At 45.3% G+C, this 24,933-nt stretch overlaps 1 protein-coding gene and 1 pseudogene across 1 annotated transcript in view; both read right to left on the minus strand.

Annotated features, from left to right (window-relative positions):
- The window catches only part of LOC148111660 (uncharacterized), a 30,471-nt gene extending 28,854 nt beyond the window's left edge, over positions 1-1,617 (minus strand). Inside the window, exon 1 of the mRNA XM_087880554.1 lies at positions 1,574-1,617. Coding sequence (XP_087736680.1) covers positions 1,574-1,617 — 44 coding nt within the window. The remainder of the gene's footprint in view (positions 1-1,573) is intronic.
- Positions 1,618-2,492: 875 nt separating this feature from the next.
- Positions 2,493-23,480, minus strand: LOC148111661 (uncharacterized; annotated as a pseudogene).
- Between the last annotated feature and the right edge of the window lie 1,453 nt (positions 23,481-24,933).

Here is a 24,933-nt window from a genome sequence, read left to right on the forward strand (position 1 = left end):
CCAGCCAGCTTTCATGCCTAAGGCGGGACTAGAACTCACCGTCTCCTGGTGATTGGCCCAAAGTCACCTAGCTGGTTTTCATGGCTAAGGCGGGACTAGAACTCACTATCTCCTGGTGATTGGCCCAAAGTCACCCAGTCGACTTTCATGCCTAAGGCGGGACTAGAACTCAACGTCTCCTGGTGATTGGCCCAAAGTCACCCACCCAGCCGGCTTTCATGCCTAAGGCGGGACTAGAACTCAACATCTCCTGGTGATTGGCCCAAAGTCACCTAGCTGGTTTTCATGCCTAAGGCAGGACTAGAACTCAACGTCTCCTGGTGATTGGCCCAAAGTCACCTAGCTGGTTTTCATGCCTAAGGCAGGACTAGAACTCAACGTCTCCTGGTGATTGGCCCAAAGTCACCCAGTCGACTTTCATGCCTAAGGCAGAACTAGAACTCAACGTCTCCTGGTGATTGGCCCAAAGTCACCTAGCTGGTTTTCATGCCTAAGGCAGGACTAGAACTCAACTTCTCCTGGTGATTGGCCCAAAGTCACCCAGTCGACTTTCATGCCTAAGGCAGAACTAGAACTCAACATCTCCTGGTGATTGGCCCAAAATCACCCAGTTGACTTTCATGCCTAAGGCGGGACTAGAACTCAACGTCTCCTGGTGATTGGCCCAAAGTCACCCAGCTGGTTTTCATGTCTAAGGCAGGACTAGAATTCACCATCTCCTAGTGATTGGTCCAAAGCCACCCAAGTCGCCTGAAGGCCAGACAAGGAACAATGGATGGAAACTAAACAAGGAGAGATTCAACCTGGAAATAAGGAGAAATTTTCTGGCAGTGAGAACAAGCAACCAGTGGAATGGAAGTTGCCTTCGGAAGTTGTGGGAGATTTATCACTGGAAGCTTTCAAGAAGAGACCGGACTGTCATATATCGGAAATGGTGTAGGATCTCCTGCTTGGGCAGGGAGGTAGGACTAGATGACCTACAAAGACCCGTCCAACTCTGTTAAAGATCTTAGAAAATGCAAGAATTTTTCCCAGATCCAACGCCTTCCATTTCACGCTTTCAATTCCCCAAGCGGCTGTTGGATGAGCATTTCCCCCACTCTGACATTCTTGCCGACTATTGTGCATTCCGTGTTAATGTCTATTATACATTCAAGTTAGCGACAAATGTATCAGATCGCAAGTTTAGGCCAACAATGGTAATAAATAGCAGGCAGCTACTTTAGCGGGAGAATGGAAGAATAAGTAGAAACTTTCTTAAAGGGCTAAGAGGTCAAGAGCCTCTTCGTGGCATGCCTCTGAACTGACGCTGTGAATAATAAAAAGAAAGAAAGAAAGAGAGAGGGAGGGAGGGAGGGAGAGAAAACACCTACAACGGAACCAGGTAAATGCCAAGGTTGGGAAGAGATACCCAGGTACAGGCTTGTGAGTTGTCGACAATCAAACAGACTATGGTAAGGAAGTGCCAACACTCAAAATGGGCAAGAGGCTGTTGCGAGGCAACCAAGAAGGATGTCAACACAAAGACGCACCCCAGGTGTCACATACAACACAATAGGTAAACATACCCAACTTGATCCATTTCAGGAAATCCAACTTGCGGAAATCTAATGCCATCGTCTTTGGCTTATGACTGCCATTGCTCTGCTCTGCTCTGCTCTGCTCTTCCCTTCCCTTCCCTTCCCTTCCCTTCCCTTCCCTCCCCTCCCCTCCCCTCCCCTCCCCTCCCCGTATCTTCTCTTCTCTTCTCTTCTCTTCTCTTCTCTTCTCTTCTCTTCTCTTCTCTTCTCTTCTCCTCTCCTCTCCTCTCCTCTCCTCTCCTCTCCTCTTCTCTCTTCCCCTCCTCTCCTCTCCTCTCCTCTTCCCTTACCTTCCCTCCCCTCCCCATATCTTCTCTTCTCTTCTCTTCTCTTCTCTTCTCTTCTCTTCTCTTCTCTTCTCTTCTCTTCTCTTCTCTTTTCTCTTCTCTTTTCTTCTCTTCTCCCCTTCCCTCCCCATATCTTCTCTTCTCTTCTCTTCTCTTCTCTTCTCTTCTCTTCTCTTCTCTTCTCTTCCTTTTCCTCCTGTTCTCTGCTCAGCTGAAGATGCTGATCCCCCCCACTCAGTTTAAAACTGATCTTTTTCAGAGGGGCTTCATGAATCAAATTGGGAGTCTATCCTGTTTGGAAGGGAAGTGTGTGTGTGGGGGGGTGAAGTTAGGGAATTAATTTTAAAAATCCCCAGCAAATCCTAAATATGGAGGGAGAATTCTTGCCTCGCAGGAACCCAATTTCTTGCCTTCTCTTCTCTTCTCTTCTCTTCTCTTCTCTTCTCTTCTCTTCTCTTCTCTTCTCTTCCTTTTCCTCCTGTTCTCTGCTCAGCTGAAGATGCTGATTTCCCCCCCCCCACTCAGTTTAAAACTGATCTTTTTCAGAGGGGCTTCATGAATCAAATTGGGAGTCTATCCTGTTTGGAAGGGAAGTGTGGGGGGGGGTGAAGTTAGGGGATTAATTTTAAAAATCCCCAGCAAATCCTAAATACGGAGGGAGAATTCTTGCCTCGCAGGAACCCAATTTCTTGCCTTCCTCCATCCCAAAAATAACATCTGCGATCATCCTGCCATCAAAACTGGCAGGAGCTTCCATGAAATTCAGAAAACACTTTCTCCCCTCCATTTCTTCTTCCTCCTCCTCCTCCTCCTCCTCCTCCTCCTCCTCCTCCTCCTCCTCCTCCTCCTCCTCCTCCTCCTCCTCTTCTTCTTCTTCTTTTTCTTCTTCTTCTTCTTCTTCTTCTTCTTCTTCTTCTTCTTCTTCTTCTTCTTCTTTTCTTCCTCCTCCTCCTCCTCCTCCTCCTCCTCCTCCTCCTCCTCCTCCTCCTCCTCCTCCTCCTCCTCCTCCTCCTCTTCTTCTTCTTCTTCTTCTTCTTCTTCTTCTTCTTCTTCTTCTTCTTCTTCTTCTTCTTCTTCCTCCTCCTCCTCCTCCTCCTCCTCCTCCTCCTCCTTTATTTAGTTGTGGAATGTTGGGATCAACCCAAGGAGACCCTCACCCTAAACCCACTCTTTTTTTGGCAAGAGAAAATAGGGAGGGAGGGGAAGCAACCTTGAGTGGTTTTTTTTTTAAAATCCAAGGGAAACCAAAGAACAGAGGCCTATGATCGTTTTTTTAGTATCATTCTGTCTTTGTTTCATTCTCGTTTTTTGTTGAGGAGATGAACTTGATGAGTTAATTAAGCCGTGGCCTGTAAAAACCAGTTTATTTGCATAGCAAACTCCTGGGCCAGCCCGTATAACCGAGCAAACGTACACAGCCAGACAATTCCAGGAGAAATTACAACCTCATTAATATGCTAATCTGGTTGCATGGCTGGAACCAATTTGGGCTTTCTGGCGCTTCCTTGGGGGTGGGGAGGGTGGGCTTGGTTGCCTAGCAACTCTTTTCTCCAGGTAACCCTTCTCTGCTCTGCCCTTGATATCCCTCAAAGGACTGAGATGTGGGGAAGAGGTAAGCAGGATGGAAAAAGGAAGGGGGGGACAGAAAGAAAGAGAGAGAGAGAGAGAGAGATGAAAGAGAGAGAGAGAGAAACATAAAAGATGATGGAGAAACAGAGGGGAGAAGAAGATAGAAGAAAAGAGAGAGAATAGGAAGGAAGGAATGAGAAAGAAAGAAAGAAAGAGAAAGAGAAAGAAGAAAAAGAGACAAAAAGAACGAAAAGTCAAAAGGCGAGAGGGAGGGAGGGAGAGAGGGCAGGAGAGGAGGAAGGGAGCAAGGAAGGAAAAAGAAAGAAGGAAGGAAGAGAAGAGGGAGGGAGGAAGGAATGAGAAAGACAGAAAGAAAAAGAAAGAGAAAGAAGAAGAGATATAAAGAAAGAAAAGTCAAAAGGAGAGCAGAAGGAAGGAAGGGATGGGAGGGAGGGAGGAAGGGAGGAAGGAAAGAAAGAGAAGAGGGAGGGAGGGAGGGAGGAAAAAAGGAAAGAAGGAAAGAAGGAAGGAAGGAAGGAAGGAAGGAAGGAAGGAAGGAAGGAAGGAAGGAAGGAAGAGACTTGAGATGTTCTGTCCCCAAAAAATAAAGACTGAGATGAGACAAAGTCACCTTCGGTCAGTCAGGCGGCTCTATAAATTTGATAAATAAATGAATAAATGAAATTTCGGTCCTCAGGTACTTATTAATTGTTTGACTGGTTTTCTTGAACCCTGCAAAAAATTAGGCTACATGTTCCTGGGGTCCCTTTTAATTCTATACTTCTATGACTCTATGACTTTCACCATGTCCCCAGAAATGGAACATGCATAGCTTAGCTTCAGCCATCATGAGTAATCATAAATACGTCCTCTTCCCCTTAGTAAACCCCCACCCCACCAATGCAGAATTCCCTTCATCCTCAGAGTGTGCAATCGAGTTGTTAAAAATACACAACAGGAATGGTTCTTTTTTTTTTACTTTGATTGTTGAAATGTTGGTTGATATGGTTGTTTGAGTCTGCACCTCTATAACTGTCTGGTTTGGCTCTGCAACCCAACGAGACAGAAACAGACTTCAGAGGATCATTCAAAGTGCAGAAAAAACCATGGCTACCAACCTGCCTTTCATTGAGGACCTGAATACTGCACGGGTCAAAAAGAGGGCTGTGAAAATCTCTACAGACCCCTCGCACCCTGGACATAAACTGTTTCAACTCCTACCCTCAAAACGATGCTATAGAGCACTGCACACCAGAACAACTAGACACAAGGACAGTTTTTTCCCCGAACGCCATCACTCTGCTCAACAAATAATTCCCTCAATACTGTCAAATTAGTCACTAAGTCTGCATTACTATTAATCTTCTCATTGTTCCCACCACCCATCTCCTTCCACTTATGACTGTATGACTGTAACTTTGTTGCTTGTATCCTTCCAATTTATATTGATCATTTCCTAGTAGGATTTGATTGCTTATTTGTACCCCATGACTATCAGTAAGTGTTGTACCTTATGATTCTTGACGAGTGTATCTTTTCTTTTTATGTACACTGAGAGCGTATGCACCCAAGACAAGTTCCTTGTGTGCCCAACCACACTTGGCCAATAAAGAATTCTATCTATCTATCTATATGGGAAACGTTTCTGGTAACGTATCTCCTCCAAGGTTGAGAAAGCTCCATCATCTGGTAGACCTTTCCCAAACCTGATTCAAGATCCAGCACTCCCTCTTATTTATTTATTTTTAATTTGATTTATATGCCGCCCTTCTCCGGAGGCTCAGGGTGGCTTACACTGCGTTAAGCAATAGCCTTCATCCTTTTGTATATTTATACAAAGTCAGCTTATTGCCCCCACAAACTGGGTCCTCGATTTACCTACCTTAGAAAGGATGGAAGGCTGAGTCAACCTTGAGCCTGGTGAGATTCGAACTTACAGTAATTGCAGGCAGCTGGTGTTAATCACAATGCTATCAGTCTGCTGAGCCACCAGGCCTGTGCTTACATCAGGCGTGCCTAACCTTGGCAACTTTAAGCCTTGTGGACTTCAACTCCCAGAATTCCCCAGCCAGCAGATAATAAAATGAAGAGAGAAAACAAAATCTTTTTGATAACATCCCAGGAAGGAGAAGGGGGGAGGGACTCTTGAATGAAGAGAAATAACCCATCCACGCTGCTATACAAATATTGGCTTTCTACGACTTTAGCTGCAAAAGCTTCCCAGCTGTTTGCATCTGCCGTCACCATTGGAAGCCTGGCTGATGGGCTTCAGCAACATCTGGTTTGCTGTAGATAGCCAAGCTTTGCTCACGTCATTTTGTGACCTAGTAGCAACTGTATACTATGCTTTCAGGCAAATGAACACAAAGACAGAATTGAATATTTGGCCAACTGTTGAAATGAACTGTTCCGATATCTGAGGGTCTAATACAAAGATGAAGGTCTCTCTCTCTCTCTCTCTCTCTCTCTCTCTCTCTCTCTCTCTCTCTCTCTCTCTCTCTCTCTCTCTCTCTCTCTCTCTTTCTCTCTCTGTGTGTGTCAAACTATTTTCCAAAGTACCAAAAGGCAAGACAAGAAACAATGGTTGGAAACTAACCAAGGAGAGAAGCAACCTAGAACTAAGGAGAAATTTCCTAACGGCGAAGAGCGATCAACCAACGGAGTAACTTGCCTTCAGAAGTTGTGGGTGCTCCATCACTGGAGGCTTTCAAGAAGACACTGGACAACCATTTGTCTGAAATGATGTAGGGTCTCCTGCTCGAGCAGGGGGCTGGACTGGAAGACCTCCGAGGCCCCTTCCGACTCTGTTATTCTGTGTTCTATGAATGCAGAAGTAGCTGGAACTGGTTGGTCCTAGCTGGATGGTAGGATGAGAACGGATGGACAAGGAAAAAGAAGAAAGGGAAGAGGGAAGAAAAAAGAAGAAAAGGAAGGAAGGAAGGAAGGAGATTATAATGAAGAGGGAAGGAAAAAGAAGAAAAGGAAGGAAGGAAGGAAGGAAGGAAAGAAGGATGGAGATTATAATGAAGAGGGAAGGAAAAAGAAGAAAAGGGAGGAAGGAAGGAAGGAAAGAATGATGGAGATTATAATGAAGTGGGAAGAAAAAAGAAGAAAAGGAAGGGAGGAAGAAAGGAAGGAAGGAGATTATAATGAAGAGGGAAGGAAAAAGAAGAAAAGGAAGGAAGGAAGGAAGGAAAAAAGGATGGAGATTATAATGAAGAGAGAAGGAAAAAGAAGAAAAGGAAGGGAGGGAGGAAGGAAGAAAGGGAGGGAGGGAGGAAGGAAGGAAGAAAGGAAAGAAGGAAAGAGATTATAATGAGCATGAGGAAGGGTGTCAGGGAAGTCCTGCCTTAGCACTTGGCAATGGCAGCCACAGGTGCCTCCAACATGACTCCCATGTCACGCCCACCCTGTCCATGCCCCCCTCCAGCCCCCCCAGGCCAAACCCAACCCTGATCTGGCCCTCCATGAAATCGAGTTTGGACACCCCTGTCCCAAGGGACCTTCCTCCACACCCCCAACCAGAAGTCAACCTGTCTTGTCAAAATAGCAGACAACTCAAACAAGGTGGGGGTGGTAGTGGTGGGACCCCCCCCCGGTCTAAGTCATTTCCGCTTCCCAACCTTCTCCTTTGCTAGGGGGATCCATGCTCTCTGCTTCGTGACACCGGTGAAGTTATTAGGCCTCATTATGGATTGGAGTTTAATCTGCTGCAAATAGCACGGCCATTAGAGTATCATAAGAAGCAATTATCTCTTCTCCCCCAACGGCCCCCCTCTCCTCTGCCCTTCCCCCACTGGGTTTTCACGTAGAGAACTGGAATTACTTGGAAACGCAAAGGAATTCATTCGGCTCCTTCTGCGGTAATCGCGTAAAAACACTTCCGGAGAAGTTTAATCCTTGCCGGATGTTTGCGGCTTTCATCTTCAAAAGGAGGGAGGGGTTTTTTTTTGCCCGTCTGTTCTGCTGCAAAATAATCCTGAGGAGCTCCCCTCCTCCCACCCCAAATTAAAATGGGGATAAAATGGAGGAGGCCACCTGGGTTTTTAGCCTTTGCGGAATGAGGGGATCTTTGGAATGTGAGACACCAATGTATCTCCCAATCAAGAGGAGAGGGGATTCAGCCGGTTCGGATCAGTTCGGGCGAAACGGTAGTTATGGCCAGCGGAAGGTTCTGGAGCCTGGGGAAAGCAAAAAAACAGGCCTTCCGGTCCCACTGGAAGTTGGCAAATGGGCCATTTCCGGCCTCTGGAGGGCCTTTGTTGGGAAGGCCATTTTTGCCTAGAGAGGCTCTGGAGCCTGGGGAGAGCAAAAAATGAGCCTTCCCCACCCCCTCCAGGCACTCCAGAGGCAGGAAACAGCCTGTTTCCCTACTTCTGATGGGCCCAGAAGGCCTGAAAATCAGCTGGCGGGCGCCGGAGCTGAGCTTGCATGCCCACTGATATTGCTCCATGTGCCACCTATGGCACACATGCCATATTTTCGCCATCATGGCCATAGACCTTCCCAACCCTCCAGCTGCCCCCCACCACCACCACCGTTGAAGGAGATGATCAGCCTGGGCCAGAGAGAGACCCTCCCTAGTTTCTTAGACTCGCAAGGTGGGGAACGGATGTGCTTTTTGACTTCCAAGACTCTGTTGATGTAAACTTGCAAAATAAAGTTTATTTTCCAGTTGGGTCTTATTTTGGGGGAAATACGGTACTAAATGCATCCATCTGGCTGACAATCTTAACTGGGGCTTATTTGGGGGATAGGGCTTGTATTATGAGCATCCTGAAAAAATCATGCTAGGATTATTATTTTCCAGTTGGATCTTATTTTCAGGGAAACAGGTTATAAAATAAAAAAAAATTAAATAAAACAAATAAAATTAGATGTATACTTTAATAAAGAATAAAATAAATAAAGCAAAATAAATAAATAATATATATGTTAAATCCATACATGTAAAATAAATAAAATAAAAATAAACAAATAAAATAAACAATAAATGCATAAAATAATAAATAAATGCATAAAACAATATAAAATATAAATATACAATGAATAATATGAATCTAAAATAAATACAATGAGATGCAAACTTGCCAATGAAATTAGATGTAAACTTGCCAATGAAATGAGACCTAGTCCTACTGGGTGTATGCTAGTCATCTGGCCTACCTCGCAAGGCGGACACCAGGGGTGAAATTCAGCAGGTTCTAGCGGAAATTTTGAGCAGTTTGGAGAACCGGCAAATACCACCTTTAGCTGGCCCCAGAATGCGGAGGGAATGGGGATTTTGCAGTATCCTTCCCCCAGGAGTGGGGAGGGAATGGGGATTTTGCAGTGTCTTTCCCCTGGAGTGGGGTGGGAATGGAGATTTTGCAGTATCCTTCCCCTGGAGTGGGGTGGGAATGGAGATTTTGCAATATCCTTCCCCTGCCACGCCCACCAAGCCACACCCACCAAGCCATGCCCACAGAACCGGTAGTAAAAAAAAAATGTGAATTTCACCACTGGCTGAGACCATCTCACCAGCCTCTCTATCTCTATAGTAGTTCTTTCCTTCCTGGTTTACCAGATTAATATAAATATAAAATAAATACCATTAAATGTAAACCTGCCAATGAAATTAGATAAAAAAGGACAGCATTTTCCCTGCCTGGCTCCCGTATCTTGCATCTTTCTAACCACAAGGCTGCCATGGCTGGGAACTTATTGGGGGTGGGGGCTTGGGGGGGGCGTGCGTAGTATTTCGGCGTGATCCCCATGCAGCCTGGGGATAGGGATTCTGTATGGGAGCCAGGAATTCCCGTGTGGGTAGGGGAGAGGGGGGGGTTGGAGGGACGGAGGGAGAGGAAATCAGAAGGAATATTAAAAAGAAGGGGAAGCTGAGTAATTACTGGGTAAGAGGCGGCCCTACGTGCTAATGGAAGAGCCCGACCGAGGTGAGGCAGTTGTGCAGAACTGCAAAATTCACTGAGCGTGCGGAAAAGGGCAGGGGGCTCTGCATCTGGGTTACCCTGAAATGCTGGTTTCACAAACAAGAAGAAAATTGGATGCAAACATCTAATTAACCTTCTCACTTATTTTCATATGGATGCCAAGAGGCAGCAGCAACGGCGACGGAATCATACACAAGGTTTTGCCACAGGGAGTAGCCTCAGCTGGTGCCAGGAGATGGGAGGAAGATATATACATATACATTAACATATACATATACATCTACGTCTACGTCTACGTCTACGTATACATATACAGGTAGGTAGGTAGGAAGGAAGATAGGTAGATAGGTAGATAGGTAGATAGGTAGATAGATAGATAGATAGATAGATAGATAGATAGATAGATAGATAGATAGATAGATGATGATAATAATAATAATAATAATTTTATTTCTATACCGATGATAGATAAGTCAGAGGTGGGCTTCAGCAGGTTCTGACCAGTTCTGGAGAACCGGTAGCGGAAATTTTGAGTAGTTCAGAGAACCAGTAAATACCACCTCTGACTGGCCCCGCCCCTATCAATTCTCTGCCTCCCAAGTCTCAGATGATAAGAATAAGAATAAGAATAATTTTATTTCTATACAGCCCTTCTCCCGAAGGACTCAGGGTGGTGTACAGCCTATTAAAAACACAAGACAACATCAGTTAAAATAATTTAAAATTATTAAATGAATTCGGCTCAATTTAAAACCCCAAGAATTTAAAACCCAATTTAAAATTGTTATGCTGATAGCCCAGCCTGGCGGAACAACAGGGTCTTGAGTGCACAACGAAATACCCGGAGGTCGGAGATCTTACGCACTTATGATCAGGAGGAAATAGGGATTTTGCAATATCCTTCCCCTGGAGTGGGGTGGGAATGGAGATTTTACAGTATCCTTCTCCTGCCACTCCCACCAAGCTATGCCCACCAAGCCACACCCACAGAACCAGTAGTAAAAATTTTTGAAACCCACCACTGATGTACATATACATATACATATACATATACATATACATATACATATACATATACATATACATATACATATACATATACATATACATAGGGGCCGCGGTGGTTAGGGATTTGAACCGCTGAACTGCTGACCTTTCGATTGACAAGCTCAGCGCCTTAGCCACTGAGCCACCACGTCCCAGTTAAAAGACAAGCTAGTATCTGCAAAAATCCCGAGTAGGTTGGATTTAAAAACAAACATAAAAATTCCCCATAGTGAATTGCTTGTTTAATTTGGTTTTTCCTTTCAAACATGGAATGCCCAAGGCAGCTGATCGAAAGGTTGGCTGTTCAGCGGTTCGAAACCCTCATGCCGCGTAACGGGGTGAGCTCCCGTGACTTGTCCCAGATTCTGCCAACCTAGCAGTTCGAAAGCAGGTAAAAAAAATGCAAGTAGAAAAATAGGGACCAGCTTTGGTGAGAAGGGAACAGCGTTTCCGTGCGCCTTTGGCGTTGAGTCATGCCGGCCACATGACCACGGAGACGTCTTCGGACAGTGCTGGCTCTTCGGCTTTGAGATGGAGATGAGCACCGCCCCCTAGAGTCGGGAACGACTAGCACGTATGTGTGAGGGGAACCTTTACCTTTATACATATACATATACAGGTAGGTAGGTAGGTAGGTAAGTAGGTAGAGATGATGGATGGATGGATGGATGGATGGATGGATGGATGGATGGATGGATGGATAGATAGATAGATAGATAGATAGATAGATAGATAGATAGATAGATAGATACTGTCAGAACCTGCTGGATTTCACTCTTGGGTTACTACCGTCCCTGTCCTAATATTCCTTTTTACTTACTCTTTTCATGTATTCAAATTATGTTTATACTTTTACCTGTTATCTTATATATGCTTGACAAAATAACTGACTGACTGACTGACTAACTAACTAACTAACTAACTAACTCACTCCCTCACTCCCTCACTCAATAACTCAATAAATAAATAAATAATAAAAAAAAATAAAGGTCCCTTCAAACTCTGTTGTTTTATATTCTATACTCCATATTCTACACCAGTGGTTCTCAACCTGTGGGTCGGGACCCCTTTGGGGGGGTTGAACGACCCTTTCACAGGGGTCACCTAAGACCATCGGCAAACACATATTTTCAATGGTTTTAGGAATAATTTTATGGTTGGGGGGCCACCACAACATGAGGAACTGTATTAAAGGGTCGTGGTATTAGGAAGGTTGAGAACCACTGTTCTACACGCATAAAATTCTTAGAGGAGAACTCCACCCAAATCTGGTCCTGTTCAAAATTCCCTTTCAAAACCGAACCTGAAAAGCACCGCTTCCTTTTCCCAATTGAGTAATAGATTGGGTGGGTGGGTAGATGGTTTTTTTTTAAAGAGAAATAGAGGACCATTTCTCAGCCCCCCCCCCAAGATGATTTATGGGGGGGGGCTGGAAACGAAGGGTCTGTCCCGGCTCTCTCAATTTTCCTCTCTGCTCCTCCTGGGCAAGCAAAGATTGACGGGCTGCAGCCCCACTAGGCTTGCCCTGTCTTGCCATGTCCGTCCGTGTACCCCCCTCCCCACTGGCCAACCCGCCCCCCCCACGTTTTCTCACCCCAGTTTCCCCCGTGGGGCATTCAGCCAGCCTGAACGGTCCCCAGGCAAGGATGATGAAGACGGATGAGTGATTGATTTTCTCCCCTTGGCCCACCCTACACTCTTATGTCCTTCTGGCAGAAAATTAAAAGCTTATTTGTTAAAGGGTAAAAGCCCTCAGGTGCAGTTCGTAGCTGGACAATTTGTTTCTATGAAAAGGATGCTATTAGGAAAGAGGCTGGAAGCAGGCAGAGGGGATGGGGGGCTGAGGGGGGGCGGGGAGAGAGAGTGCAGAGGGGGGGGAAAGCAGGGAGGGTTTTATATTTTTTTTTTGCCAGGGGGGGAGGAAGAGAAAGGGGTATGTGTGTGTGTATGGGGGGGGAGACAATAGGGGGGCTTGGCAAGCTGGGCTCGGGATTGCATGGGGCCATTCCTTGTCTTTTGGAGAGCAGGTGTCCAATCACCCTGGATGAGGTTTGGCCCTGGAGCAGAAGGGAAGTCTGGAGACGACCTGGTCTTTTGCCAGAACTGGCCGGCCACCATAGTGGATTGGATGATCTCTTAGAAGGATTTATTTTCTATGCCTGGGTGACATTTTCCCACCCCTTCCAAAAGTCTTTTCCCTTTAAACCCTGGGTATAAAGGTACGGGAAGGTTTCTTCCTGGAAAAGAGAATATTTGGGGTTAATTTGACGGGGGGGCTTGGTGCTCTCTGAGATTGTCTTCTTCTACTTCTTCTTCTCCTCCTCCTCCTCCTTCCTCTCCACCTCCCTCTTCTCCTTCTTCTCCCTCTCCCTCCCTTTCCTCTCCTCTCCTCTCCTCTCCTCTCTCTCCTTCTCCTTCCTCTCCTCCTCTTCTCTTTCCTTCTCCTTCTCCTTCCTCTCCTCTCCTTCTTCTCCTCCTCTTCTCTCTTTCCTTCTCCTTCCTCTTCTCCTCTTCTCCCTCTCTTTCCCCCTCTCCTTTTTTTTTTGATTTGATTTATATGCCGTCCTTTTCCGGAGACTCAGGGCGGCTTACAATGCGTTAATCCTACTCTCTTTCCCTCTCCTTCCCCTCTTCTTCTCCCTCTCCCTCTCCTTCTCCTTCCTCTCCTCCTCTTCTTTCTCTCCTTCTCCCACTCCTTCCTCTCCTCCCCTTCTCTCTCCTTCTCCTTCCTTTCTTCTTCTCCCTCTCCCTCTCCTTCCTCTCTCTCCTTCTCCCTCTCCTTCCTCTCCTCTTCTTCTCCCTGTCCTTCTCTCTCTCCTTCTCCTTCCCCCTCTCCTTCTCCCTCTCCCTCTCCTTCCTCTCCTCTTCTTCTCCCTCTCCCTCTCCTTCTCCTTTCCCCTCTTCTTCTCCCTCTCCCACTCCTTCCCCCTCTCCTTCTTCCTCTCCCTTTCCTTCTCCTTCTTCTCTTAGCTCAGAGAGCACCAAGAACTCTTCTGTTCAACCTTGAGCCACAGATCATTCTCTTCTGTTTGGGGATTTAGATTCGTGTGGTGTGAAGGATCAGTGTTATGGGAGAGGATGTTTGCATACTAAGTTCTGCCTGAGAGATTCCTTCCCAATTGCCTTTCTTAAATGGATAAGGACAGGAAGCTAAGTCTCCTTCAACCTGGTCGCTAAATCTCTTCAACTGCTGTTTTGTTCCTTCTCTTTACTGGGGTTCATTGAGCTCTGAAAACTCTTCCTTCAAATGCTTCCCTTGGCAAGGGCATTTTTGAGCCTCTTCTTCAACAGGATGGTTGCATCTTTACATATGACCTGTTGCTCTTGTTCAACTGCTAAGTTGTGCCCTACTCTTTATGGCTATGGACCACAGCAAGCCAAGCCATCCCCCATCCTCCCTTTTCTCCAGGCGTTTGCTTAAATTCATGTTCATTGCATCAATGACACTATCTAACTGTCACATCCTAGCTAATTTGTTACTATTGTCAGGTTTCGAGGTGCATTTACTCTAGTGCTGACAACTATACTCTACTAATACTACTATATTACAGGATAGTATATCTATTATATACTATAGGATAATATTTTGTAATATGTTAGAATAGAATAGAATAGAATAGAATAGAATAGAATAGAATAGAATAGAATAGAATAGAATAGAATAGAATAGAATAACAGAGTTGGAAGAGTTATTTATTTATAATTTATTTATAAATTCCTAATGAGAAAGAAGGACTCACTGGCGAAGAGCCTAATGCTTCGAACGCTGGACGGCAAAAGAAGAAGAAGGGAACGGCAGAGAATGAGGTGGCTGGATGGAAATCACTGAAGCAGTCGGCATGAGCTTAAATGGACTCCGGAGGACGGTGGAGGACAGGAAGGCCTGGAGGAATGTTGTCCATGGGGTCGCGATGGGTCTGACATGACTTCGCAACTAAGAACAACAAACAAACAAACAAACAAATAAATAAATAGGTGGCCAAAGTATTTGAGATTCAGCTTCAGGTTCTGTCCTTCCCTAGTTTCCAGTGTCTTTTTCCCCACTTGGAACTGAACCCAGAAGGACATTTCTTTCAACAGATTTCCTTTAGGATCAATTGATTGGATCTCCTTGCAATTCAAGGGACTCTCAAGCATTTTCTCCAACATGACAATTTGACAAGCAACTGATTCCCACCCATAATTTCAAATTAAACTAAACTAAACTAAACTAAACTAAACTAAACTAAACTAAACTAAACTAAACTAAACTAAACTAAACTAAACCAAAAACAAAAAAGCAGCCAGACCCCCCCTCCGATTCCAAATCCTCCCCAAAGCAACCATTAGTAAAGATTGAACTAAAATAGGAGAGGCTGAAAAATGGGATAATTCTGCTTTGCTTTTAGAATAAGAATACTCTTTCTTTCTTTCTTTCTTTCTTTCTTTCTTTCTTTCTTTCTTTCTTTTTCTTTCTTTCTTCCTTCCCTTCCCTTCCTTCCTTCCTTCTTCCCTCCCTCCTTCCTTTCCTTCCTTCCTCCCTCCCTCCCTCCTTCCTTCCTTCCTCCTTCCTTTCCTTTCCTTTCCTTTCCTTTCCTTTCCTTTCCTTTCCTTTCCTTTCCTTTCTTTTCCTTCCTTCCTTCCTCCCTCCCTCCCTCCCTCCCTCCTTCCTTCCTTCCTTCCTTCCTCCCTCCCTCCTTCCTTTCCTCCCTCCCTCCCTCCCTCCCTCCCTCCCTCCCTCCTTCCTTCCTTCCTTCCTTCCTCCCTCCCTCCCTCCCTTTTTTCTTTAATCATAAAGAATCATTATTCTTTATGATGATTTCTTCCCTTCCCCCAGCCATGGAGATAAAATGATGATGGAGAACTTTGCTAAATCCCCCCTGTTGCTCTGAGGTGATCTAAGAAGAAGGAAGAAAGGAAAGGAAAGGAAAGGAAAGGAAAGGAAAGGAAAGGAAAGGAAAGAACTGCACCCCCAATTGTTTTTAAAAAATAAATAAATAAATAAAATCCCAGGGTTTTAGGAGCAGCTAAAGCATCCTGCAACCTGAACCCAGCATTAATTTGAGTTCTCTGTGCCCCCCACCCCCGCATCCCCCTCTCTGCTCTCCCTCCCTTCTCCCTCCATCGCCTCCATTATCGGCCAAGATTAATTACTCGCTTCACAGCTTTTTGGGGGGCTTTCCCCATCTGATAAGATGTGAAGGAGACTGACAGAGCCTGCCAAGGATTTCCACAGCTCCACTCTTTCTGCCTTGGCAGGAACAAATGGGCTGTGAATGGCACCCGTGGCAGCCTTTTGCATAAGGCATGAGCACCTACTCCGGTGTGTCCTCTCCTCAACCGAAGGCCTGGCGCTGGTTGTCATGGCAACCAAGCCATTGCTAGAGTTCTGCACGGAGTGCCTCTCCTGGCTTAGCTCTGGGTGTCCTGTTCGGTTACCTGCAGGTGCCAGGAGAAAGCAGGGCACGGTTGAAAAAAAGCAACTTTCCACTCCTCCCACGCACTCCGTTCTTGCCCAAAAGTTACCCATCTCATCGACACTTTTCTTTTTTTCTTTTCTTTTTCTTTTTTTATTGAAAAAGTTTTTCAAATACAGATTTTCCCGCCTTTTTTCTCCCCCCCTTCTCCCTAACCCCCCCTCTCCACCCCTCCCCCTGTGACTTCTTCAAAGTAAAATCCCAATTCATAACAGATTATATAATACTTTACCATCCCCTTACTCCATCCCCCAAATACTGACCCTTTCTCTCTAATAATATTATTATATCCCCCTTTTACTATACATTTCAAAATAACATTCTACTATAACATTATGTGATAACTTCTAGTTTAGCATAGTAATATTATTATAACTCCCCATTTAACAATAATCTGCCTTTTTTTCTCCTCCCCATACCTATTTCTCTTAAATCAAACCTTATATGTATATTAATATAACATTTCAAAACAACCTTCCACTTTAAGACTATAATAAATCTTAATTTAACGTTTAATCTTTTATGTATATTAATATAACATTTCAAAGCAGCCTTCCACTATAAAACTATATAATAAATCCTAATTAACATTTATTCTCATAGTCTTTAATGCTCATAGTCTATCCATTTCCTCCACTCCCATAAGCATATCTCTTAAACATCCCTTTTCTTAAACTAAACAATCAGTAAACTAACCTGTCTCCACCCACTTCCCTACAAAATTTTCATACATAACAACATCGACACTTTTCAGTTGGAAACTGAACAAGGAGAGATTCAACCTGGAAATAAGGAGAAATTTTCTGACCGTGAGAGCAATCGACCGATGGAATAGAAGTCGCCTTCGAAAGTTGTGAATGGCTCCAACACTGGAAGTTTTTAAGAAGAGACTGGACAACCGTTTGTCTGAGACGATATAGGGTTTCCTGCTTGAGCAGGGGGTTGGACTAGATGACCTCCAAGGGTCCCTTCCAACTCAGTTGATCTATTAAACACCTGGTGGCGAGTGGTCCAATTTCAGCCCATTTCTTTCTGCTGGGATGCCTTCTGCTACGGCTTGGGGTCTTGGTTTGAAATACCAGATAATGAAGTCACAGAACCTAGAATATCAAGAGTTGGGAGAGATCGTGGGAGACTGATGGGCCATTTTGGGGGTTCAGGCACACGCGTGTGCATTCATGTGTACACGCTTTCAGCACTCAAAAAGGTTAATTATCACTGCCCTATAACATTCCAGACAAGTGATTGTCCAATCTCTTCTTAAAAAGTGATGGAGCATCCACAACTTCTCGAAACAAATCTTTCCATGGATTGATTGATTAATTGATTGATTAGGAAGTTTCTCCTCTTGATGTACCAAAGTTTCCTTCACAACGTCTTCTAGCAGGCTACCAGAAGTCCTCGAGGAGGCTTCAAAATTCTATCAAGTGCCTACTTGTGGCCAATTGCATTGCTCTGTGACTTTGAAACATTGCCTCACTGCCTCCTTGAGATGAATCAATGCTGGCCTGAACTATCCTACTGATTTGGTAAATTTGTCTGCTTCTAATAGTGACACAGGGACGCGATGGCTCAATAGCTAAGACGCTGAACTTGTCGATTGAAAGGTCGGCAGTTCAGCGGTTCGAATCCCTAGCGCCGCGTAACGGAGGGGGGGGAGCTCCCGTGACTTGTCCCAGCTTCTGCCAACCTAGCAGTTCGAAAGCACGTAAAAAAAATGCAAGTAGAAAAAATAGGGACCAGCTTTGGTGGGAAGGGAACAGCGTTCCAAGTCATGTTGGAGACGTCCACATGACCACGGAGACGTCTTCGGACAGTGCTGGCTCTTCGGCTTTGAAACGGAGAACAGCACTGCCCCCTAGAGTCGGGAACGACTGGCGCATATGTGTGAGGGGAACCTTTACCTTTAATAGTGATACCTAAAGATTCCAGGGGCTACCTGTGCAATCCTGACATATAACATGGTGCTCACCATTTTGGGACATGCAGAGGTGAGCCAGGAGTGATCAGCTTGCTCAGGCGTACAGTTAGTCTTTGACTTCCAACATTTCGTTTAGTGACCGTTCAAAGTTACAGCATCCCCGAAAAGAAGAAAGTCTTATGATCGCTTTTCACACTTATGATCAAAATTCAGGCGCTCGACAACTGGCTCGTATTTATGATGGTTGCAGTGTCATGCGATTCCTCTTTTGCGACGTTCTGACAGGCCTAGTCAATGGGAGAGCCGGATTCACTTAACAACCGCGTATGACTCACTTAACAGCGGCGGCAAGAAAGGTCGTAAACACACTTTGCAAACATCTGACTTAGCCACAGAGATTTGGGGCTCAACTGTCGTCAAAAGTCTGTATTCCCAAGCCCAAAACCGAGATGAAGAAGGGAAAGGGTGCAAACCGTAAAGGAAAGGAGAGATTCACGCTGCTTCTGTTCCTCCTTCTCTCTCTCCGTTCCAGCTGCTGTGTCTTTCTGACGTCCTTGACCCCTTTGTGAGTGAGGTCAGTGCCTCATCTGTATTGCTCACTACAGAAAGGTAGTGACGGCTCTCCATGTATCACAGTGGCAGTCATGCTGAAGCGCACGTGTCATTTCAATTCATCTTTCTCCAAAGGCTGCTTGTCACAGCCTGGGACTCTGACTGGGGAAAGATGGTGGGAGAGAGAGAGAGAGAGAGAGAGACAGAGACAGAGACAGAGAGAGAGAGAAAGAGAGAGGGAGAGAGAGGGAGAGAGAGGGAGAGAGAGGGAGAGACAGAGACAGAGAGACAAACAGATAGACAGAGAGAGACAGAGACAGGAGAGACACAGAGAGAGAACAAGAGAGAGACAGAGAGAGAGACAGAGAGAGAGAGACAGAGGAGAGACACAGAGAGAGAGAGAGACAGAGAAAGAGAGAGAGACAGAGGAGAGACAGAGAGAGAGAGAGACAGAGAAAGAGAGAGGGAGAGAGAGGGAGAAACAGAGACAGAGAGACAAACAGATAGACAGAGAGAGACAGAAACAGGAGAGACACAGAGAGAGAGAACAAGAGAGAGACAGAGAGAGACAGAGAGGACAGACAGAGAGAGAGACACACACACACAGAGAGAGAGAGAATAAGAGAGACACACACAGAGAGAGAACAAGAGACAGAGAGGGAAAGAGAGAGAGAGGATGATTAAAGGCCTGGAGATTAAAACATATGAAGAACGGTTGAAGGATTTGGGTTTGGCTAGTTTAGAGAAAAGAAGGACAAGGGGTGTCAGAAGAGCAATGTTCCAATATTTGAGGGGCTGCCACAAAGAAGAAGGGGTCAAGCTATTTTCCAAAGCATCTGAAGGCAAGGCAAGAAGCAACGGGTGGAAACTAATCGAGGAGAGAACCAACCTAGAACTAAGGAGAAATTCCCTGCCAGCTAGAAGAATTAATCCATGGAACAACTTGCCTCCAGAAGTTGTGAATGCTCCAACACTGGAGGTTTTTAAGAAGAGTTTGGACAACCATTCGTCTGAAGTGGTATAGGGTTTCCTGCCTAAGCAGGGAGTTGGACTAGAAGACCTCCAAGGTCCCTTCCAACTCTGTTGTTCTGTTCTGTTCTGTTCTCTTTCTCTTCTTCCTTTTAATTCTTTCTTCTTTTTTCACTTCCTCTTCTTTCTTCTTTCCTCCTTCATTCTCTTCTTTTCTCTTCCATTTTCTTTTCCCCCTCTTTCATTCCCTTTTTCTTTCTCCTTTCTCCCCTCCTCCTCTCCTTCCCTTCCCTTATTTTCTCTCTCTGATCATCTATCGCACATCTCTTTTTCCACCCCGTCCTCAAAAGCCAAGCAAGTTAGGAGCTGCCTTTGAAATCTGCTGAGCTGTTTTCCCTTTGATGCCACGCTCTGGAGGACTTGCTATTAAGAGAGGCCCAGTGATGTTCAAGGCAAGGGTTCAGCCAGCTGGCTGAGTCCCACCTCCGTGGCTGAGGCAGCAGCCAGTTGGCAGGAGTCTCTTGGGTGTCTTTGTGCCCTGAGATGCCTGCTGAGAAACTTGAAGCCTTCCATCATTGGGCCTTTTCTTTTGGTTTCCCCAACAAGATGTGCTTGTTCGTTCTGTTTCCCTATAGGCACTCTTTGAGAGAGAGAGAACAAGAGAGAGAGAGAACTTGAGTTAGAAAATGAGAGAGAGAACACAAGAGAAAAAGAATGTGTGCATCAGAGAGAGAACTAGAGGGAGAGAATGAAAGACATAACAAACAAAAGAGAACACAAGAGAGAGAGAGAATATGTGTGTGAGAGAACAAGAGAGAGAATGAAAGAGAGGGAAAACAAGAGAGAAAGAGAGAATGTGTGCATCAGAGAGAGAACTTGAGAGAGAGAATGAGAGACAGAACAAACAAGAGAGAACACAAGAGAGAAAGAGAGAGAATATGTGTGAGAGAGAACAAGACAGAGAATGAGAGAGAGAATGAGAGAGAGAGAGAACAAGAGAGAAAGAGAGAATGTGTGCATCAGAGAGAGAACTAGAGGGAGAGAATGAGAGACAGAACAAACAAGAGAGAACACAAGAGAGAGAGAGAATATGTGTGTGAGAGAACAAGAGAGAGAATGAGAGAGAGAGAGAACAAGAGAGAAAGAGAGAATGTGTGCATCAGAGAGAGAACTAGAGGGAGAGAATGAGAGACAGAACAAACAAGAGAGAACACAAGAGAGAGAGAGAATATGTGTGTGAGAGAACAAGAGAGAGAATGAGAGAGAGAGAGAACAAGAGAGAAAGAGAGAATGTGTGCATCAGAGAGAGAACTTGAGAGAGAGAATGAGAGACAGAACAAACAAGAGAGAACACAAGAGAGAAAGAGAGAGAATATGTGCGTGGGAGAACAAGACAGAGAGAATGAGAGAGAGAGAGAGAACAAGAGAGAAAGAACACAAGAGAGAGAATGTGTGCATCAGAGAGAGAACTTGAGAGAGAATGAGAGAGAAAGGGAGAGAGAATGAGAGAGAGAACAAACAAGAGAGAACACAAGAGAGAGAATATGCATGTGAGAGAACAAGACAGAATGAGAGAGAGAGAAAGAGAGAGAGAATGAGAGAGAGAGAGACAACAAGAGAGAGAACAAGAGAGAGCAAGAGAGAGAGAGAACACAAGACAGAGAGAATATGCATGAGAGAACAAGAGAGAGAGAATGAGAGAGAGAGAGAGAAAGGGAGAGAATTAGAGAACAAATGAGAGAACAAACAAGAGAGAACACAAGAGACAGAGAGAATATGTGTAAGAGAACAAGAGAGAGAGAATGAGAGAAAGAGAGAATGAGGGAGAGAGAATGAAAAGAGAGGGAGAGAATGAGAGAGAGAACAAACGAGAACACAAGAGAGAGTGAATGACAGAGAGAGAAAGAGAATGAGAGAAAGAGAGAGAGAATGAGAGAGAACAAGAGAGAGAAAGAGAGAATGAAAAAAGAGAACAGGAGAGAGAAAGAGAACAAGCAAGACGGAGAGAGAAAGAGAATGAGAGAGTTAGAGAGAGAAAATGAACACGGGAGAGAGAACAAACCAGAAAGAACAAGTATGTGTGTGTGTTTGTGGGATTCTAACACTTCAGGAATAAAGGAACAACAACAACGTCAGCTGGAACACAAATGAGCCTGACCGAAAGCCACTTCAGATGGAGAATGGGACTCCCTTCGCTTTTTTTTTTAGAGGGACAACAGTTATTGGCAGCATGTTTTGGCATCACAAAAAGCCTTTGAGTCCTTCCTGGCCGCCAATCCTCCTGGCTCAGTAAAGCTTCTCTTAGAAACACAAGTTGTGGCCAAAAGAGACACAGTTCGAGGAGAAGGAAAATAGATTTGGACCCTCAGGAAATTCAGCCTTAAGATTCCCTCGCCCCGACTTGCTAATAATTTTTTCTTTTCTTTTAACAGTCCTTCTGCTTCAAACCACTTGTCGGTTTATTTTGAGTGGTTTCCACCACTTTCTTTCCACCAGCACTTCAGAGCAGTTTTCAAACACAAATGTTGGGGGGAAGAGATTATATTATTATTATTATTCACTCTTTTATTCATTAAACAGGAAACTCGGTCAACTGAACATTTAAAAATGTGTCGCGAATATCATTGACTGATGCTAATGGGTGATATGGGTTGTTTCCAGCCTCCTAGGGATCAACCAAGTACCTCCTCCTCCTCTCTTTTCTTCTTCTTCTTCTTCTTCTTCTTCTTCTTCTTCTTCTTCTTCTTCTTCTTCTTCTTCTTCTTCTTCTTCTTCTTCCTCCTTCTCCTTCTCCTCTCCTCCTCCTCCTCCTTTCTCCTCCTCCTCCTCTCCTCTTCTCCTCCTCCTTCTCCTCCCCCTCTCTCCTCCTCCTCCTCCTCCTCCTCCTCTTCTTCTTCTTCATCTCCGTCTCCTCCTCCTCCTCCTCCTCCTCCTCCTCCTCCTCCTCCTCCTCCTCCTCCTCCTCCTCCTCCTTCTGAGAGAGCAGGCCTGTTAAGCTATTTTCTTATAAACTGGAAAATGTGAAAGCCATTGTAATCCGATCACGGTGATTTTATTTATCTTAAGATGGCTACGTTTTGCTTTATTTTTCATAAAATTTGTCTTCCTTGGACCACTCCAGTATAATTATAATTATTGGGTTTTATTGTGGATTCTATCTGCTGTCTCACAAACAAAATTGTGGGGTTTTTTTTCCTTTACTTTTTTTTTTCCAGCTGGGCAATTACCATAATAAAGTCCTTTCTCTTCTTGGTAACTAGGTTTACCTCTCCAACTAAGCCCTAGTTTCTTAACCATACATTCTTGCATCTGTAAACAACTTCTCCTGTCTGTCTGTGTATAACCTTAAACTGGGCAAAATAGTGGTATGGTAAGGCAACACCTTTTGAGCCAAGGTCCCTCAAATGGGCTACCTTACCGAATGCATCCCAAATCTGGGAACTGTGACTCTTGGGGCATTGAAATTTGGCAAATTTGTTGACCACTCTGTAAATCTGAGTTGTGGCTGTAGGAAAAAGGAAGGAGGATAGAGGGAAGGGAAGAGAGGGGAAGGAAAGGAAAGGAAAGGAAAGGAAAGGAAAGGAAAAGAAAGGGAAGGAAAGGAAAGGAAAAGAAAAGAAAAGAAAAGGAAGGAAAGGAAAGGAAAGGAAAGGAAAGGAAAGGAAAGGAAAGGAAAGGAAAGGAAAGGAAAGGGAGGGAGAGAAGGGAAGGGAGGAGAGAGGAGAGGGGAGGGGAGGGAAGGGAAGGGAGGAGAGAGGAGAGGGAGGGGAGGAAAGGGGAGGGGAGGGAAGGAAGAAAGATGAGAGAGAGGTAGGGAAGAAAAGGGAAGGGAAGAAGGAAAGAAAAGAAGGAAAGTGAGAATGATGAGAGGGAGGGAGGAAAACAAGCAAGCAAGCATTGCAGCACTTTCTCCCCCTCGCTCACCTCCCGGGTTTGGACACACTCACACACCCCAGCCCCCAATATTCCTGCCGTCCGTCCGTCCGTCCATCCTTCCCGCCGGACCGCCCTCCGGCCCTCTCCGGTCCCCTTCTCCCTGCGCAGCTGAAAGTCAGGAAGGCCGGGAGGGACCGCTCGCCGCTTCCCTGCGGCTCATGAATATGGAAGAGCATCTGCTCGGGAGGCGATAAGCTCGCCAAGCCTTGACAAATATGGCCTAATCTTTCCATTTCGGGGTGCAAATATTCCTTCGGAGTCCTGTTTGTCACCGAGATTAATGGCCGCGGGGCTCCTGATCCGTCGGCGCGCATGCAAGGTGCGCCTACCGGGGACGCGGCCAGAGCGCGGGACGCTTGGAGTCATAGCAAGAGGAGATTACGCCGAGCGGGGGCGGGGGTGGGGAGGGGGGCTTCCCGGGGCCGGTGGGGTGGGGGTCTCGGCGTCCCCTTCCCTCCGCCCCCCCACCAAAAGCTCCTGCCAGAAGGACCCAGCCTGCCCTCCCCAAGGCCCACCGGTTTGCCCAGTGCGCGCGTAAAGATGGAACGCTGCGTTCCCACAACACCCGATGGATGAGGTTAGGTTAGGTTAGGTTTTCACTTGATTGGGGTGGGGTGGGGTGCGGTGGGGGGGGGTTCTTGAAGGTAGGGGGCACGGGAGCCCAAAGGCTAGCTAGGCAGACCCGTCCCATCTGGTTACACCTTGGTGCATTGTGTTGTGTACTGAGTAAGGTCTTGGCTAGCGACTAGGAGACTGTGAGTTCTAGTTCCCCCTTAGGCATGAAAGCCAGTTGGGTGACCTTGGGCCCCTCTGTCTCTCTCTCTCTCTCTCCTCCTCTTCCTCTTCTTCTTCCTCCTCCTTCTTCTGCTGCTTCTTCCTCCTCCCCCTCCTCTTCTTCCTCTTCCTCTTCCTTTCCCTCCTTCCACTTCTTCCCTATGTATTCTATCTAGCAAGATCAAAACCAAGCCTGACCCCCATCCTTGCGGGTTTTTTTTTTTTAATTTGATTTATATGCCGCCCTTCTCCGGAGACTCAGGGCAGCTTACAATGCGCTAAGCTATAGTCTTCATCCTTTTGTATATTTTATACAAAGTCAGCTTATTGTCCCCACAAACTGGGTCCTCATTTCACCTACCTTAGAAAGGATGGAAGGCTGAGTCAACCTTGAGCCTTGGAGAGATTCGAACCAGCAGAAATTGCAGGCAGCTGTGTTAATGACAGGGTGCACTAAACCACTGTACTATCAAGGCTTAATTTGTAATTGGTTTTAACTGGGTTGTTTTCAATTGATGGCCAAAATTATTTAATGTCTTTTAAACTGCTTTTAAATTTTATATATTGTTTTTTACCGTGGCTGTTCGCCGCCCTGAGTCCTGTTGGAGAAGGGCGGTATACAAACTAAAATAAAATAAAATAAATAAAAAATAAATAAAAAATAAAACAATGCACATTTTATAGAAGGAATAATGAAAACGAATAAAAATAGCAAGTCGATAAGAAAGTAAAGAAGAAAAGAAAAGAAAAGAGGAAAGAGGAACAATCAGAACAAAAAGAGAAGAGAAAGGAACAAAAGGTTACCAAGGGGCAGCTTCTGATCTTCTTAATAGTTATAAATGCATTTATATTTGACTTCCTCTCTCTAAAGATAACATAATTTTCCTTCTTTCCATAGTCTACCCTTTCTAA

Source organism: Pantherophis guttatus, chromosome 17 (assembly GCF_059756535.1).
Source record: "Pantherophis guttatus breed Tessera chromosome 17, ASM5975653v1, whole genome shotgun sequence".
Taxonomy (NCBI): domain Eukaryota; kingdom Metazoa; phylum Chordata; class Lepidosauria; order Squamata; family Colubridae; genus Pantherophis; species Pantherophis guttatus.